Source organism: Rhinopithecus bieti, unplaced genomic scaffold (assembly GCF_001698545.2).
Source record: "Rhinopithecus bieti isolate Rb0 unplaced genomic scaffold, ASM169854v2 scaffold_47995, whole genome shotgun sequence".
Taxonomy (NCBI): Eukaryota; Metazoa; Chordata; class Mammalia; order Primates; family Cercopithecidae; genus Rhinopithecus; species Rhinopithecus bieti.
In genome coordinates this window covers 279,600-297,713 of record NW_016819498.1, presented here as the reverse complement: position 1 = coordinate 297,713, position 18,114 = coordinate 279,600, and the positions used below count along the sequence as shown (strand labels likewise).

The window sequence follows — 18,114 nt, the reverse complement described above, 5'->3', positions numbered from 1 at the left end:
CGATGGGGCTTTGCCATGTTGGCTAGACTGGTCTTGAACTCTTGACCTCAAGTGATCCACTTGCCTTGGCCTCCGAAAGTGCTAGGATTCTAGACATGAGCCACAGTGTCTGGCCAGCCACTGCACCCAGCCGAGAGCATGTTGTTGTTTATGTTTTTTTGGACATTCAGGTAGTGAGAGACTAGACTTTACATATATCAGCAGTTTGAAAACTGAATTTATAATAAAGATAGCTGCTTGACTTCTGTATTTGGCCCTTGTAAAATAACATTAATTGCTTCTTTCTTTGGTTCCTAGAAAGTAGTAGATCAAGTCTTTCTAAATTGATAGGCAAGTATGGTGCTATTTCTCATAGTACCCAATATAATGGTTTAGTGTAGATACATTTGGGAGGCAATAATTGAATTTGTTAGTTCAGGAAAAAAAACTAAGGCTATATGTAATCTTTCTTCGCATTGGGATATTATAGGTGGAACGAGAACTTTGTTCAGCCACAGCTGAATTTGAGGACTTCGTCTTACAATTTATGGACAGGTGAGCTTGTAACCCACACCAATGGTTAGCTGACATTCTAGAAAATGACTCTTCTATCCCAGAAACTTTAGTTTATTTCTGCATTATAACCTTTATTTAGCTACTACTGGTGCTCCTGAAGTTATAAAAGGATAATCAATTTGTGAACCACGTAGAAATTAAGTAGCTATCACTTGAATAGTTAGGACAATAGAGAGTTACTTAATCACCACCAAAAATGTCAAACCAGATTTTAGTTGCTGAAATTATGCTTTGTTTGGATTATTTAGATGCTTTGGACTTATAGAAAGTAGCACATTGGAGCAAACAAGAGAAGAGACAGAAACTGAGAAAATGACACACTTGGAGAGTTTGGTCGAATTAGGTCTGTCTTCTACGTTTAGTACAATCCTCACCCAATGTTCCAAAGAAATATTTATGGTAAGAACATTGCTACAAAAATTAAACTTCCAGCTTTTAAGTTTCATTTGATGTTTTAAAATTGACTTCAGGTTACTTTGTGTATATCATGCAGTTTATCATTTACATTCATACTGAAGTTTCAAAGAAATGTACAGTTGCTCCTCATTATTTGCAAATTTCATATTTGCAGATTTACCTATTTGCTGTAATTATTTGCAACCCGAGAATCAAAGCTTTTGTGACTGACAAAAATTTAGCTACCTAAATTTGATCTCACATATACCATGTGTTCTCAGCTGAGAGCAAACTAGGCACTCTGCCTTCTTATATCAAGCTCCACTTAAACAACTGTCTCCTTTGCGATCTATTTAATGCCATGTTTTTACATTTTGTGCTTTTGTTGGTGATTCTGCTGTTTAAAATGTCAAAAATGGCTCCCAAGTGTTTAGTGTTTAAAGGGGTTTAAAGGGTTCCTAAGATAAGAGAGTTGTGTTATGCCTAATGGAAAAAACACTGTGCTAGGTGAGTGTCAACAGGCATGAGTTATAGTGCTGTTGACTGGGGATTAAATGTTAGTGAATCAACAATATGGATTAAATAAGTTGTCTGTAAACATAAACACACTTAGGATTATGTATTGATCAGTTGATGAAAATGCTGTCACTTAGGTTCACAGGAACATAATCCTGTATTTCCCCTGGGAGCAATGGTTCAGTATTTGCTAGTTCAGTTGTCATAGCAAATTTATAGAACATGACTACCATGAACAACAAGAAACAACTGTATTGTTTAATTTTACAATTAAAAACAATTACTCAGCTGAGTTTTAGAAATTGCTTATGACATCACTGGCATGATAGAAATTAAATCCTAAGACTAATTGATGGATTAGAAGTAGTTATCTTCGTAAGACATTCAGTAAGCATTGACTTATTCAATATTGGTTGGTACCTGTTACCTGTAGTGTGGTACCTATTATCTGTAGCCTTTAAGACTACACTTTATTTTCATTTCTGTTTTTTTCCCCATCATCTGTAATTATCACTGTTAAATATGTTAATCCTGAAAGCCAAATTGCCTTACAACTGGGTGAAATAAATGCTATGATTATGCTAGTATAAAGAAATGAACACAAATCATCTCTTGTTTAACCAAAAGGAGTTGTTTATACTTTTCAGTATTGTTAACCCAGGTTTAGAACTCATTGTTCCAATGAGCAAGTAAATTAAAGTTTTGTGACATGATTGTAAAATAAATAGACTGCTTCAGGTGTAAGGATAGATATCTAGTTTGTAGTTGTCAGGATGACAAATTATATTAGTTATTCCGAAAACTTCCCTTTGTTGTATTCAGTTAGCCAGGAAGATAATTAAATTGCATGTTTCCACCAGGTATAATTTTATGTGTAGGGTTTCTGTGGCAAGTAAAATCTTATACCTCAATTTTTTTTTTTTTTTTTTTTTTTGTGAGACAGAGTCTCACTCTGTCACCCGGGCTGGAGTGCAGTGGCACGATCTCGGCTCACTGCAACCTCCACCTCCCCAGTTCAAGCAATTCTCATGCCTCAGCCTCCTCAGCAACTGGGACTATAGGCATGCACTACCATGCCTGGTCGATCTTTGCATTTTTAGTGGAGACAGGGTTTCGCCATGTTGGCCAGGCTAGTCTTGAACTCCTGATGTCAAGTGACCCTCCTGCCTCAGCCTCCCAAAGTGCTAGGATTACAGGTGTGAGCCACCGCACCCAGCCAGTACTTCAAGTATTTTATTCAAGTTAGGATCGTGGACAAAGATTGTTCTTAGACCTGAATGTAACATTATTAAACAAATTCTTTTAAAATCAGATGGCTAAAATTGCCCATTTGTTTATTTTGGAATTGTCTAAATATATATATCGTTTTCTTTTATGTTCTATAAGATGTTTAATTTTCTGAAAACATGCTCATTAGACATTTTCATTTCTTATATATCTTAACAGGTGGCCCTTCAGAAGGTTTTTAATTTTTCTACTTCACATATATTTGAAACAAGAGTAGCAGGTCGCATGGTGGCAGACATGTGCCGCGCTGCTGTAAAGGTGAGTTTATTTTTTTGAACTGATGTATTAATGACTCAACAATCAACAAGTTTATATGGTTAATTATTTCAGAGGTGCTTGTATGCTTAAAATACATAGTTCTTTCAGTAGCTGCTTATTTATAGCTTTTTGTTACCACTGAAAATAATAGTGCTAGTATATATTTGCCTTTCAAAAAAAACTTATTTATACAAATATGTTTTCAGTGCTGCCCAGAAGAATCTTTGAAGCTCTTTGTTCCCCACTGCTGCAGTGTTATAACTCAGCTTACAATGAGTAAGTCATAAGGTCATTATTCTCTCTTTACAATTTTGGATAAGTTTTTTTCTTGGTTTCTAAAACTGTTAATGACAACAGATTCTTTTAGCTACACAATATTTTGTAATTTGAGGAGAAATTGTCTCCAAAAAGGTATCATCCAGATTGGCAGTAGCTTAAAAATGTTACTTTATTAATATTTGTATACAACAACCATCCAGAGGTTACCTTCAAAAATACCAGTTATTGGCCAGGTGCGGTGGCTCACACCTGTAATCCAAGCACTTTGGGAGGCCAAGGCAGGCAGATCACGAGGTCAGGAGATCAAGACCATCCTGGCTAACATGTGGAAACCCTATTCCTACTAAAAAATACAAAAAAAAAAAAAATTAGCCGGGCGTGGTGGCGGGCCCCTGTAGTCCCAGCTACTCGGGAGGCTGAGGCAGGAGAATGGCGTGAACCCGGGAGGCGGAGCTTGCAGTGAACCAAGATTGCACCACTGCACTCCAGCTGGGCAACAGAGCGAGACTCTTTCTCAAAAATAAATAAATAAATAATAATATCAGTTATTTTGTGAGATATAGAGGAGCAGAAGTCTTGGTTGGTGTGTTTATTTTCTCGAAAATTTTGTTTCTGCCTCCTTTTGGAGCAAGCCCAGCTTCATGAAGAAGAAATAATAAGTCTTCCTAAAAGAGGCTTTCCTCAGCTATTGGAAATATTAAATATAAATATTTTAAAATGCTGTATTTAGTTGAATGCATAGTTTTTTCCCCCCCTTAATACTATTTTGCTGCTTTTAGATGATGATGTATTAAATGATGAAGAGCTAGACAAGGAATTACTATGGAATCTTCAACTTTTGTCTGAGGTATGGTAAATCTTTGGAATAAAAAACATGACTATGAAAACATTGACTTGCTTTTAGGATTTAGCTCTTCCTGACAAAATGACTTTAAAACATATGAGAAGTCTGAGTTTTGGAAATGTATTGATGAGGCTTCAGAAAGTCAGAATATATCATACTCTTATTGTCAAAGGAGTGGTATAGTTGATCACTGCATGTTCAACCATCTACTTAACTTAGTTTTACCAGTTAATTCTAATATGGGTAACTCAGTAATTGAAAAAGTTGATCAGATTTGGGAATTTTTTTTGTCTACTATTTAAATTTGGCCATCAATCAAACTTAAGTTTTCTTTATCAGTTTTTTCAGAAGTTTAATTAGGGCTGGGCGCAGTGGCTCACGCCTGTAATCCCAGCACTTTGGGAGGACAAGGCAGGCGGATCACGAGGTCAGGAGATTGAGACCATCCTGGCCAACATGGTGAAATCCCATCTCTACTAAAAATACAAAAATTAGCTGGGCGTGGTGGCGTGTGCCCGTAATCCCTGCTACTCTGGAGGCTGAGGCAGGAGAATTGCTTGAACCCGGGAGGCGGAGGTTGCGGTGAGCCGAGATCGTGCCACTGCTCTCCAGCCTGGCGACATAGCAAGACGCCCTCTCAAAAAAAAAAAAAGTTTAATTAGGTTTAGTCTTCTTAGGAGAATAGACTCTTTTGAAAGGGATGTTACTGTGATGCATGAAAACTTAAGCTCAGAAAATGTGGTTTCACAAAAGAATTACTAGAATGCAGTTAAAATGAAAATCCTAAAATCAGTTACAGTCATTTAGAGAAACACTATCTTAGACTATGTTAGTGGCCAAACATTGAACTTTGCATTAATGACTGGTTCTTGGTCTTTTAACCAAAATATCTTCAACTATTTTTTCCCTCTTTTTAGATTACTCGAGTGGATGGAAGGAAGTTGCTTCTTTATAGGGAGCAGCTTGTAAAGATTCTCCAAAGAACCCTACATTTAACCTGTAAGCAGGGTTACACTCTGTCTTGTAACCTTTTGCATCATCTTCTCCGTTCTACCACACTTATCTACCCTACAGAATACTGCAGTGTGCCAGGTGGCTTTGACAAGCCTCCTTCTGAATACTTTCCTATCAAGGCAAGCATTTTCAATACTTTAGGATTCAAGGATATGTTGATGTTTTTTGTTTTAAGGAATTCAAAGTGTTTTTTTTTTTGGCATATAAAGATGTTAGTTTTTTATTTTTAAGATAGATTATTAAAACTATTATTGGAATGTGTGAAACTTGTGCTGTCTCACTTTGCATGGAACTAAAACTCTAGTTTTCTTTCCTGTTGGTATGTGAAACAACTTGGTATGCCATATGTAATGTCTGCAGTCTAATATAATTTTATTGCTAAACTAAGCCTCACATAAACTCACCGTCACTTTTATAGTATCACTCTTAGAGCAAACTCATATTATAATGAGTACTCTTCAGGGAGACTTTTTTCAGGAGTGATAACGAAGAGGCAATAAGATGTTGTTTTCATGCTACTTTTTTGTATGTCATTTGCTAGCTTAGGTTTGGATTATGTGTACATTTTCTTTTAAATGTTAAAAATTGTGTATATGTATGTGGGTTTGTTGTTGTTACCGTTTTTAATTTCTCAACTTGCTGAGTAGATGCTGTTCTTTTCTAGGACTGGGGCAAACCCGGGGACTTATGGAATCTGGGAATCCAGTGGCATGTACCTTCTTTAGAAGAAGTGTCTTTTGCCTTTTATCTTTTGGACTCCTTTCTTCAGCCTGAGCTTATCAAACTCCAGCATTGTGGGGATGGAAAACTTGAAATGTCTAGGTTGGTTTTATTTTATAATTAGAGTTATTCAGTTGCAGAGTACAGACGTGTTTTGTCGCTTTATCTGGCATAGCTCGTATTCATTTTCAATTGTGTTTTGAAAATCTACTGTACATGTACTTAGAAAATCATTTAATATAATGTTGTATAACAGAAAATTTGACAACACTTAAACATTTTAAACACAAAAGTCTGGGTTTCTTTTCTAATTTTTTTTTATTACCTTCTTCTTAGCAGGTTCACTTGTATATCTTTTGGAAAGTGTGTGTAGATATACCTTCTTTGAAAGGAATGCCTGTTTTCCTAGACTCAGCTAAGATTTTATTGTGTTGTTCTCAAAATGTTATTTTGAGAATTATTTCTATGAGATTTTTGTTTCTTGTTCCACAGGTATTTAACAAGAAATAAGTGTTTGAAACCATTAGACTTCATAGTTTGAATCTTTGAAAATTTCTGAAATAATAGCAAGAAAATTAATATGTCAAACGCCACAAATTTTTCATAAGCACATTTAGGAATGGGCTTGGAGAAAGAAGTGTGATTGACTAACATTAACTCTGTCGTGCTCTGAACTGCTTTTTGGAGTAAATGTTCTTTTTTTTTTTTGAGACGGGAGTCTCGCGGAGTCTCGCTCTGTCGCCCAGGCTGGAGTGCAGTGGCCGGATCTCAGCTCACTGCAAGCTCCGCCTCCCGGGTTTACGCCATTCTCCCGCCTCAGCCTCCTGAGTAGCTGGGACTACAGGCGCCCGCCACCTCGCCCGGCTATTATTTTTGTATTATTTTAGTAGAGACGAGGTTTCACTGTGTTAGCCAGGATGGTCTCGATCTCCTGACCTCGTGATCCACCCATCTCGGCCTCCCAAAGTGCTGGGATTACAGGCTTGAGCCACCGCGCCCGGCCTGGAGTAAATGTTTAACTAGTCCCATTTTTAAAAGATGGAATAAGCTGGAAGATCTAATGTAGCATTATTTCCTCTTTTTATTAGTGGCAGTGGTCTTCGGTAAAGGGATGCTTAAATTAACAATTGTTTCACAAAGGGCAGTTAATTATTGTTACTTGTGATTATTTAGAGCCTGTTTAAATGTAAGCAGGCATAGTGTTAGCAATAAATATATGTTTAATTGTTCTTTACTGTTGGTAAACTGAAGACATTTGTTATTTTACCTTAATCATTTATATCCCCACATGATAAAACTTTTGTGCTAGGCTCTAGCAGGCTTATTAAATAGGGATTTGGAGTCTTCTAAAATATGAAAATGTCTTGTTTTTTTCTAGAGATGATATTCTACAGAGTCTGACTATAGTGCACAACTGTTTAATTGGCTCTGGAAACCTCCTACCTCCGTTGAAAGGAGAGCCAGTTACTAACTTGTAAGTAAAAATAACTACTTTATTTTGCCACTTAGCATATATTTTAGGTCTTAGTCACTTAATGAGTTATTGGTTTGTTATTGTTATTGCTGTTACTTCTGTATCAGTTTAACCTTTTTATTTGTCACTGTTAAGGTAAAAAATACCAGAGGTACAATTTAGGTCTATAAACCTGAAGGCTTTATTCAGATTTTCCCATGGTACCAGGATAGAATAACTTCAGGTATTAATTTTAAAATATCAAATGTGAAGATACTAAGTTAATCTATTAGTTTACTGAGTTAATTAAAATAAATAATGTTCTTTTAAAAGGAAAATACTGCTTTTTTTTTTTATCTATAGCAAATGTTGATTTAGGATTTTGTAGCAAAAAACTTTTTTAAAAAAATAAACATTTCTTCAATCTTATTCATTATGATTTTGAACTTTTGTATCTCAGTTTGTTATGATTTTTTAAGTGTTTTCTGAGTGTTATTATTTTGAACGAATAGCTAAATTGAATCCATTGTTAGTTCTGCCATTTAAGGTGAAAAAAATCAAGTTAGAATAAAATCAGCAGAGGCCCAGTGTGGTGGCTTATGAGGCAGGCAGATCCTTTGAGTGCAGGAGTTCGAGATCAGCCCGGATGACATGGCAAACTCCTGTCTCTACAAAAAATACAAAAATGAGCTGGGCGTGGTGGCATGTACCTGTAGTCCCAGCTGAGGTGGGAGGATTGCTTGAGCCTGGGAGGCGGAGGTTGCAGTGAGCCGAGATCATGCTGCTGCACTCTAGCCTGGGCAATAGAGTGAGACCCTGTCTCAAAAAAAAAAAGAAAAGAAAAGCATAAAATCAGCAGTATATATTAATTTTAGCTTAATTATTAAGTAGATAATAATTTAAATATATTAAGATCTTTTTTTCAACATCAGTATCTTGTTACTAAGCAAGTTAATGAAATCACATGTAAATCACATTCAAATTAGTAAGTGCCCTCTCTTCCCCCTCAAAAAACACAAAGGGGAAAATGATGTACTGATTTTGCAACAAAAACGTTAAAAAGCCTCAAGAAGTGGTTTCAAAATGTGGCTTACGTGTCTTTCCCATACTTTGTGTAGTCATTGTTTGGAGTCATGCATTTCCCATTTTTTTCACTCCAAAAAATTGTTCTTAGGCATTGAGCTTTTTAGATTATTAAGTTTAAGAAGGAGAAGTTAGGGTCATTTCAGGTAAGGACATCTGTTATAAGTGTGTCTAGGAATTTGCCGAATTCTTTTTTAAAGGACTTTGTTTTTCATTAGTTTTGTTGTTTGATATAAGAGGAGTTATACCAGAAAAAAAGATTGATTTTGAACAATATTTAAAAATAAGAGCCTTCAAAAATTATTTTGATTTTCACCTATGATCTTAACAGTGTGTATTACAGTAAGAACTTGACCCTTTTATGGCATGCAAAAAGCTATTTCATACTTAGCAAACCTAGCACGTCAGCAAATTGAGTTCTGCTTGAAGGTGGCAACAATTAGAATTGTGGTCATTTAATCCAACAATTTAAGAGCAAAAGCATGTGTTTTTAATGTTAGTAAATTTTTAGTAGAGTGATCATTAGGATGCACTGCTGAAGGGTCTGCTAAAGAGGCCAAGGAATTTTCCTTGCAGTTTGTATCAGCCTGTGTCTTGATGACATGTACATTGTAATAGTGAGTTGAAGCAAAAGGCTTTATCCTTTGAAATAAATGTGCATCATGACAAAAGCTTCATATATTTGATTATAAAACCAATTAGATTTTTGTATAATGAAGTGCATTTTAATAAGGAAAAGAATATATTATGATAATCTTATGAATACCATATAATACAGACTATTAGTTTATATTACTATATATTATAAGCTATAAAATTGATCCTGAGTATCCTTTCATTGGCTTTTCCCAGAAAAGTTAAAAAGGAAAGATAAATTTAGCCTGAAAGGTTTTGCGTTTTAGCGCTAGCACATTTAGAGTGAAAATTTAATGTAATAATGTAATGAAGTAATAAAATCTATATTAAATATATGTACATATTTATATATTTAAACATATATAGATACAAATATAAAATGCTTCCGGATATATACCTAATAATATAATGAAATAAAACTTCAATTTTAAAAAATCATTGAATAATACATATTTTTAGGGTTGTTTTTAGTTACAATATCTGTTGGGGGGATAGTGATTATGTCATAAAGTAGAATTAAGTAATAAACTGAGACATCTCTTTGTCTTTTAATTGCCAAAAAGAGGGAGTTTTAAAGTCTTCCTTTGGCTTTTACAAGTTCTTAATAGAATTGTATTTAATTTATAACTGGCATTACCTTCAGCTGAAGCTTTATTTTGGCAAAGTATAGCTTTTGACATTTATTTCCTATGTGTAACATTTTTACTTTTTTTGACAGATGGTTAATCTCATAAAGTATCATAAAATAGCCTTTAAAATTTCTAAAATGCTTATTTTAATATAGGTTAGTAATTGTTAAAATCTTCTAAATCTAAATTGATTTGAAAAAACTAATACAGTTATTCCAATAGATGGTCCCATGGTTCTGTGATACAAATTCATACTGCCTGGTGTGAAGAATGAATATCTGTAGCATAATTTATGGTGATTATCAGCAGATCAGTTTGAAACTAGTAGAGAAAGAGAATTAACTTAGCACATTAGTTGCTCCACAGGAAATGGGAAAATGTACTAGGTCAGGGAGAAAATGAAGCACATAATTGTGTAATGAATATTTTAGTGTAATGTCTAAGATGTCTGAGGAAAATATCTATTGTTAATAACAGTTTGGCTGTGGTATTAGGAGACATTATGCATTTTCTGAAATACCAGACCAGTTTTTAGAAGCACACAGCAATTCATGATTCTTTTTTTTTTTTTTTTTGAGACAGTCTCACTCTGTTGCCCAGGCTGGAATGAAGTGGTGTGATCTCAGCTCACTGCGACCTCCACGTCCCGGGTTCAAGCGATTGTCCTTCCTCAGCCTCCTGAGTAGCTGGGATTATGGGCACCCGCCACCACACCCAGCTAATTTTTGTATTTTAATTTTTTTTGAGGTGGAGTTTCGCTTTTGTCACCTAGGCTAGAGTGCAATGGCGCTATCTTGGCTCACTGAAACCTCTGCCTCCCGGGTTCAAGCGATTATCCTGCCTCACCCTCTCAAGTAGCTAGTATTGCAGGCGTATGCCACCAAGCCTGGCTAATTTTTTTTTTGTATTTTTAGTAGAGACAGGGTTTCACCATGTTGGCCAAGCTGGTCTCGAACTGCTGACCTCAAGTGATCTGCCTGCCTCGACCTCCAAAAGTGCTGGGATTATAGGCGTGAGCCACCACATTCAGCTTTATATAATTCTTTTTTAAAACATTTAAATTTATATAAATCTTAGGTAAAATTCTAGCTGGTATAATTTTTTTGTCAGATTACTCAGTATTAAGATTGCCTTGTGTGTGTAAGAGTAGTCTTTGTCTTCTGGAAGAAAGAGTACAGTGATTAAAAAAACCAACCAAACAAAAAAAACCGTAGAAGCTTAGTTTACTTCTTTTTTTTTTTTTTCTTCTTTAACAAAAAATAGAGACAAGGTCTCACTATGTTGCCCAGGCTGGTCTCTGAGCTCAAGTGATCCTCCCACCTCAGCCTCCCAAAGTGCTAGGATTACAGGTGTGAGCCACCACACCAGCTTTTTTATATATGTATTTTTTTTTTTTAGTTTTTTTGAGATAGGGTCTTGCTGTGTTGCCCAGGTTGGAATGCAGTGACACAATCTTGGTTCACTGCACCCTCCATCTCCTGGACTCAAGTGATCCTCCCACGTTAGCTCCCAAATAACTGAGACTATCGGCGTGGGTCACCACGCTCAGTTAATTTTTGTATTTTTTGTAGAGATGGGGTTTCGCTATGTTGCCTAGGCTGGTCTCAATTTCCTGAGCTCAGGTGATCCACCTGTCCCCACATCCAAAAGTGCTGGGATTACTGGCAGGCATGAGCCACCACACCCAGCCAAAGCTTAGGTTACTTTTTAGTTTTCCTGTGAGAATATCTAAGTTAGTCCTAATAGGGTATGTGGGATGGTCTTAAAATCTCATTGTTCAGGGGAGTGGCTACTAAATGGGAAAACCTATCTTCTGTGCTATATTATTATATTAGAGATTGACAAAAAATAAAAAGTCATGTTCTAAGCATGAAAGTAAATGATCTACCTATTGGTATCCACTTTGGGGATACCATGTACCTTTGGGCCTTTAGCAATATAGGGTTACTAAATATCTTTTTTTTTTTTTTTGAAACGGAGTTTCACTCTTGTTGCCTAGGCAGGAGTGCAGTGGCACAATCTCAGCTCACTGCAGCCTCCGCCTCCCACGTTCAAGTGATTCTCTAGTCTCAGCCTCCTGGGTAGCTGGGATTACAGGCATATGCCACCATGCCCGGCTAATTTTTGTATTTTTAGTAGAGACGGGTTTTCACCATCTTGGCCAGATTGGTCTTGAACTCCTGACCTCGTGATCCACCCACCTCTGCCTCCCAAAGTGCTGGGATTACAGGCGTGAGCCACTATGCCCAGCCACTAAATATCTTATACTTACTATAAACTTTACAGTTTCAAAGGACAGATATAATAAAGTAATTGTGGGTAATTAAGGGTAAATTTTTTCTTATTTTGTACCATTGAAAACAATTTGAATTTCTAACAGTTTTGTCAGATATCACAGGTTGCTGAATTAATCTTAAAATAAGACCTATTTTGCTCTTGGAACCTTTAGATAGTGTTTTAAGAGAAATATTTGTGGTATAGTTTATACTTATAATTCTACCTTTATAGATGTGGAAGTTGGATTATGTCTTTCCAGAGTCACAGGAATTTTGGACACTTGCCTTTAATCCTGAAATCGTCATTAATTTTTCCTTTTGCAGTCCATTCTCTAAATAATCTTTTAGGTCTAACCAGCTATCACAGGATGCAAAAAACTAACATCTAAAAAACAGGGTTACTCAAGGTAGAGGAGTCATTTTTCATCTCAAAATATTTCTTTACTTTGTGCCCCCTTTCCTCTGATAGATTTATTACGTTATTTTTGTTAAATCATCCTTAGGATCTCAGCTTTTACTAACTTTTCACTCAAAGAAATTCATACTTAAGGTCTGATAGTGAGACCATTTCATTGATATGTGAAAGGATGTGTTGCTTATGCAATGAGGGGCAGGGCTAGCTAACCTCTCTTGGCACCTCCAGGAAACTACCCAGCTCTGCTGGGGGAGCTGCACACAGAAAAGGAAACAGTTACTACTCCACGGTGAGTAACCCTGTTTTCTCCTTATTTCACCTTCTGACTGTTTTCATTTATTTTTAAAAGCTTGTATGTCAGACTTGGAAATAGTTCCTGTTTTCAGAGTTAATTTAAAATCTAGCAGCATATAAGATTTTTCTTTACTTAGCAACCCTTTGTTCACTTGGCAGGATAAGAGCCAGGTTTTCGTTTGTGTTTGTAGTTATTATTGCTACCTAGGATTGAATTGGATAATAGGACACAAAAACAGGCCTAATTGTCTCTTGTGAAACATTTATACTTTGAAGGGAAAAAAAAATCTTTTATGTGGCTTGGTTTTACATCTTTTATGTTTATTTTTATTTCGAAGGGGAAGGGTTATTGGGAAGATAGGATGTTCTTTCACTTATACACAGGAAGAATTTTATATTATTGTTTACAGCTGTTTCATGACAATTCACCCAGCCTTCATTTACATATGTGATTTGTATTATATATTTTGTTTTGTGTTAATAGTTATTTTCACCATCCCTTCTTTCCTACAAGTGATTCTTTTCATAGTTCTGCTCTAATCATATCTAAAGAAGATTGCCATCTAGTGGTATGAATACTATAGTTGTTGAAAATTCATAGGTCTTTTTTTAGTGGTACAAATATTTTAATACATTTTACTATAAGTTAGGTGGCCTGGTACTATCTAGAAGCTATGAAGCAGATTTAACTTTATTATTATATAGAGGTGTTATTTACAGTATGTTGTGCTGGAATTATTTTTTTGAATTGTAGTGTTCCTTAGGTTAAATGATAATATGGTTTATAAAATGAACTAGTGAATGAGTAGGATGGATTTCACATGGGGAAGGGGGAGGTAGTGATGGAATTTGATTTAACTTACGTACTATTACTATAGGTTTTAGTCAGAATATAGATCTGTAAGACAGTGCCTTAAGCCTGTTCACCTAAGATTATGTGCATAGCTAAAAGCTACTAGAACCATTTTATATATCAGAGATTACATTCTGGGTACAAGTAGATCTGTAACATCACAAAGAGACAGAGTCATAATATTTTACTTGGGTAATGGATAGAGATTTCTTTTCGTAAAAAATCTTCTAAAGATCAGAAGAGGTAGGGCACTATGGCTCATGCCTATAATCCCAGTGCTTTGGGAGGTGGAGGTGGGAGGATTACTTGGGACCAGGCGTTTGAGATCAACTTGGGCACCATAGCGAGACCCTGTCTCTACCAAAAAATAAATAAACAAATTAGCTGACTTGGTGGCGTGCAAGAGCCTCAAGTGTGTGTGAGTCCACTTGAACTGAGAAGGTTGGGGCTGCAGTGAGCCATGATCATACCACTGCACTGCAGCCTGGGTGACAAAGGGAGATCCTGTCTTGAAAAAAAGAAAAAAAAAATAAGTAGCTACACTTGCTGAGAAGCAGTTACTGTAAAACATGCTAAGCCAGTTAATTTGTGGTAGGCAAGAAAATATCAAATTATGGTGGATAAGAATAAATAAAAGCTGTAATGTGTACTACCCAGATATATCCTATACATATAGTCTTCCCTTGGTGTAGTTAGGAGATTGGACCCACAGCATATCAAAATCCACTCATACTCAAGTGCCACAGTAGGCCCTGTAGAGCTCGCATACACGAAAAGTCAGCCCTCCATATGTGTAGATTTCTCATCTGGCTAATACATTTAGTTGAAGAAAAAATCTGCGTGTAAGTAGACCCATACCTGTGTTGTTCAAGGGTCAGCTCTTTGTAGGAGATATGGAAGCTGTATTTTAATCCAAGTTTTAAAAGTAAAGGAAGAAGATAAGGCTTTTATTTAAATATATTACTTAATATTTTACAATCTTATACAGGATTTTAAAAGTAGTCAGCATAAGTGATAATTTTCAGATTCCCTGGTAACAAAACAATTCAAAGTGTCACATGGATTTAAAGAAATTTGGTGTCCGGACTCTTAGATGAAACTTGTTTGAAAAACTTTAAATTCCCAAATGACAGCTTTTTTGATATAGTAAAACCTATGGAGAATAATTGATCATAAAGAATGCTTTTTTTCTCTTTTTTGTATAATATGACTGTAACTAAAGTGACAGTAATTAAAATTCATGCTTGACTTAATGTTATATGGCATTAGATACAGACTGGGTAAGCTGCAGGCTGTATATTTCTACTTCAGAAAACTGTTTATGGCAGCAGTGGGGAGACACATACTCTAATGGGATGGCTCACAGCAAGCACTTCCCCTTGCTCTAACAATGGGAGGGGCGGGGGAGGGTGGGAACCCTCTTGTGTTTTATTCTTGTTACTTTTGAGTACAGACCTTTTCTCTTTGGTGAAATCTAATTTCAGTAAAGACTTGACGTTCATGTAAAGGAATCTGATTGTATTTTCTACTAACAGATTTTGGATACATACATATTTTGATCATGCAAAATATATAAGATGCTCAAGTTTGCCAGTGGTTGAAGCTTTATAGAAGGAAAACAAATATTAAGCTTTGAAGTAAGTTAGTGAAAAAGAAGCCATTCTTTGTTTATACTCTGTGGGCTTGGTTTTGAAGCTTGAGAAGGTATTGTTGCTATCCTCTGTACTGGGTTATGGTGAGGAACATAGTTAAATAACTGACATTTTAGAAATGTTTTTTCCTATTACTTAAATTCATAATTGTCAAATATTAAGGTAGAGATAACCCATTTAATTCAGCTACTTTTTGAGGGTGTACAATATAGCTCGGGATGTACTGATTTAAAAATGGTATTTTCTTCATGGCAAGTGCTGTGCAGTTCATTGGTGATTAGTAATAATAACAAGATTGCTGTTTATTAACTCTGTATATGCTTGCCGCATTTGTGCCTATTTTTCCTTTTAGAATGTATCTCTTTGTTTAATAAAAGCTTTGAATTGAATCTCATATTTTGAAATAAAATATTGAAAATGAGGTATATTTTTCACTAGAGAAAATGTAGATTTCAGATATATCAATTCTCATTTTCCTATAAAATCTGTTCTTGCATATGTAAAAAGTGACTTTTAACTGTTTAATGAATTTAACTAGTTGGGTCTGGTTGTGGTAGCCTTGCAGAGCAGGGCTACCGCTTATAGGCTCAGGGTAGCCTCTGGTTGTGGCATCATAATTCTTTATGGCAGATCTTTAATTAGGAAACAGTGATTTTTACGCCTGAATTTCTTCGAAAAGAGGTCTTTTTATTGCACATGTTAGGAGAGATGTGTTTGACTGACTTCAAGAGGAAGGGTAATGATTATCTAAATAAGCTTGTCAGTTCTATATGCTTTAGTAAAATTTGTGAGTTTTAACTGTTGTACCATTATTAAGCTGACTTTTCTTTATATAAATGTTTATCATATTTAATTTTTCACATTTGAATATTGGATATCAATATTATGTTCCTTTAGGAGGCCCCCTGAAGTCACTACATTTTTTCTTTAAGATAAATAACATGATTCTAACTGAAACTGCATTGATCTTGAAAAGATAGATTGATTTTCCCATTGAAGATGGGAAATCTGTATCTGTTAAAAGAACATAATCTTTGTTTTGGTTTAAACAGTCCAGCAATGCAACTTTTCCCTTTAATACTTCATATTGGTATTATTAATAAATGCAAGCACTCTTGTTTTTATACAGAGTACCAAGTATGGTGTCCTTGGAAGAGACAAAGTTGTATACTGGACTTGAATACGGTATGTGAATCCTAATCCTAGTAAATCTGTGTGGATTATTTTTGTCAGTAACTCCACAAGGACAAAATGAAGTATGAAGTAGTGTTTTTGTTTTGTTTTGTTTTGAGACGGAGTCTCACTCTGTTGCCCAGGCTGGAATGTGGTGACGCGGTCTCTGCTCACTGCAACCCCTGCTTCCCTGCCTCCCGGGTTCAAACGATTCTCCTTGCCTCAGCCTCCCAAAGAGCTATGATTACAGGCATGTGCCACCAAGCCCAGCTAAGTTTTATATTTTTGGTAGAGACAGAGTTTCACCGTGGTGGCCAGGCTGGTCTCCAGCTCCTGACATGAAGTGATCTACCCACCTTCGCTTCCCAGAGTGCTGGGATTACAACCGTGAGCCACCCCGCCCAGCCTAAAATGAAGTAGTTTCGTATTATGATGTTCCTAATCTCTTTTTTGATATATGAAAAGAATATTAATTATACAGTAGTCATTTCTGCCTATTCTGGAGAAACTGGAAAATTATTATATAAAGAATAGCCAGTAAGAAATTGGGTCAATCTGTATTTGAATGCTATGTACAGAGGTAGGCTTTTATATATCATAATGTTCATTTATGTTTAAAATTATTCTAGCACTTATATATTATACTTGGTGTAAATAGGAATATTGTAACCCTATATTTGAATGAACTTTATACCCTCCTATCATAATAAAGTTTTATAATAACATTTATGTAAAACATTTTATCATTAATGTTCCGAATATAACATGACTAGAAATTTAGCACCCTTTCTCATTGCTGGATTAACACTAAAGTTAGTTACATACATTAATTGCTAGGGTGTAATTGCTTGATTTAGGTCACCCACTAATTAGAAAATTCCATGTATTTTAATCTCTAATTAGTGACTAGAGCCTTTGAAATATCAGCAAAGGTGGTTTTTCTTTCCCTCGCCCCTCCCACCTTCTTGCCCCATGAAGTTTTATAAGCAGGTCATTTTATTTATTTTTTATTATTATTTTTCTTTATCTTGAAGCATGATAGACTTCTCATAAGCAGGTCATTAAGTGTAGAGGTTTTAGAAGTTGCTGTAACATGCCTAGCCACTAATCCAACTATGGTGAAGGCAGACCTATTTTTTCCTCCAATACTTTATCCCTTCTTGACCTAACCTGTTGATACTAACTTTAAAAGTCTGAGGAGCATTCAGTGTCTAAAATACCTTCTTTTATTTTTTCAAAATAGATCTGTCTCGAGAGAACCACCGAGAAGCAATTGCTGCAGTTATAAGGAAACTTCTTAGTAAGTATATCTGTACATTTAACTTATTTGTACTTTGGAATAAGTATTTTGGAATTTTAATCTATAACATGCATGTGTTTACTTAACGTTTTTTATTCTAAATGGTGAGAATATTGCGCAGTGATTTTTTTCTTAATGGATTCTTAACTAATGCCTCAAGATTCTTACAGTAGTTCAAAATATTTTAACCAAAATCCTTTTCCTTCTCCCATTATAGACCACATACTTGATAATTCAGAAGATGATACCAAGTCATTATTTCTTATTATAAAGGTACAGTTGTCATTTAATAGTTGCATAATTATTAATATGATAAAGCTTGGATTGATGACTTGCAAACAAATACAATGTGAAATTCTTTGACACAGATTATTGGAGACCTTTTGCAATTCCAGGGATCTCACAAGCATGAATTTGACTCACGATGGAAAAGCTTCAACTTAGTAAAGAAATCAATGGAAAATCGGGTCAGTATTTTCAC

The 18,114-nt window shown here is 35.5% G+C and overlaps 1 protein-coding gene across 6 annotated transcripts in view; it reads left to right on the top strand.

The window, feature by feature from the left end:
* Positions 1 to 18,114, top strand: part of PSME4 (proteasome activator subunit 4) — a 114,113-nt gene that overhangs the window by 49,629 nt on the left and 46,370 nt on the right. For all 6 annotated transcript variants that reach the window (XM_017859043.1, XM_017859041.1, XM_017859040.1 and 3 more), the window contains 12 exons: positions 470 to 534; positions 804 to 954; positions 2,914 to 3,012; positions 3,219 to 3,288; positions 4,071 to 4,138; positions 5,053 to 5,268; positions 5,814 to 5,971; positions 7,248 to 7,343; positions 16,290 to 16,345; positions 17,577 to 17,633; positions 17,851 to 17,906; positions 18,002 to 18,100. In XM_017859043.1, the coding sequence (XP_017714532.1) occupies positions 470 to 534; positions 804 to 954; positions 2,914 to 3,012; positions 3,219 to 3,288; positions 4,071 to 4,138; positions 5,053 to 5,268; positions 5,814 to 5,971; positions 7,248 to 7,343; positions 16,290 to 16,345; positions 17,577 to 17,633; positions 17,851 to 17,906; positions 18,002 to 18,100 (1,191 nt within the window). The remainder of the gene's footprint in view (positions 1 to 469; positions 535 to 803; positions 955 to 2,913; positions 3,013 to 3,218; positions 3,289 to 4,070; positions 4,139 to 5,052; positions 5,269 to 5,813; positions 5,972 to 7,247; positions 7,344 to 16,289; positions 16,346 to 17,576; positions 17,634 to 17,850; positions 17,907 to 18,001; positions 18,101 to 18,114) is intronic.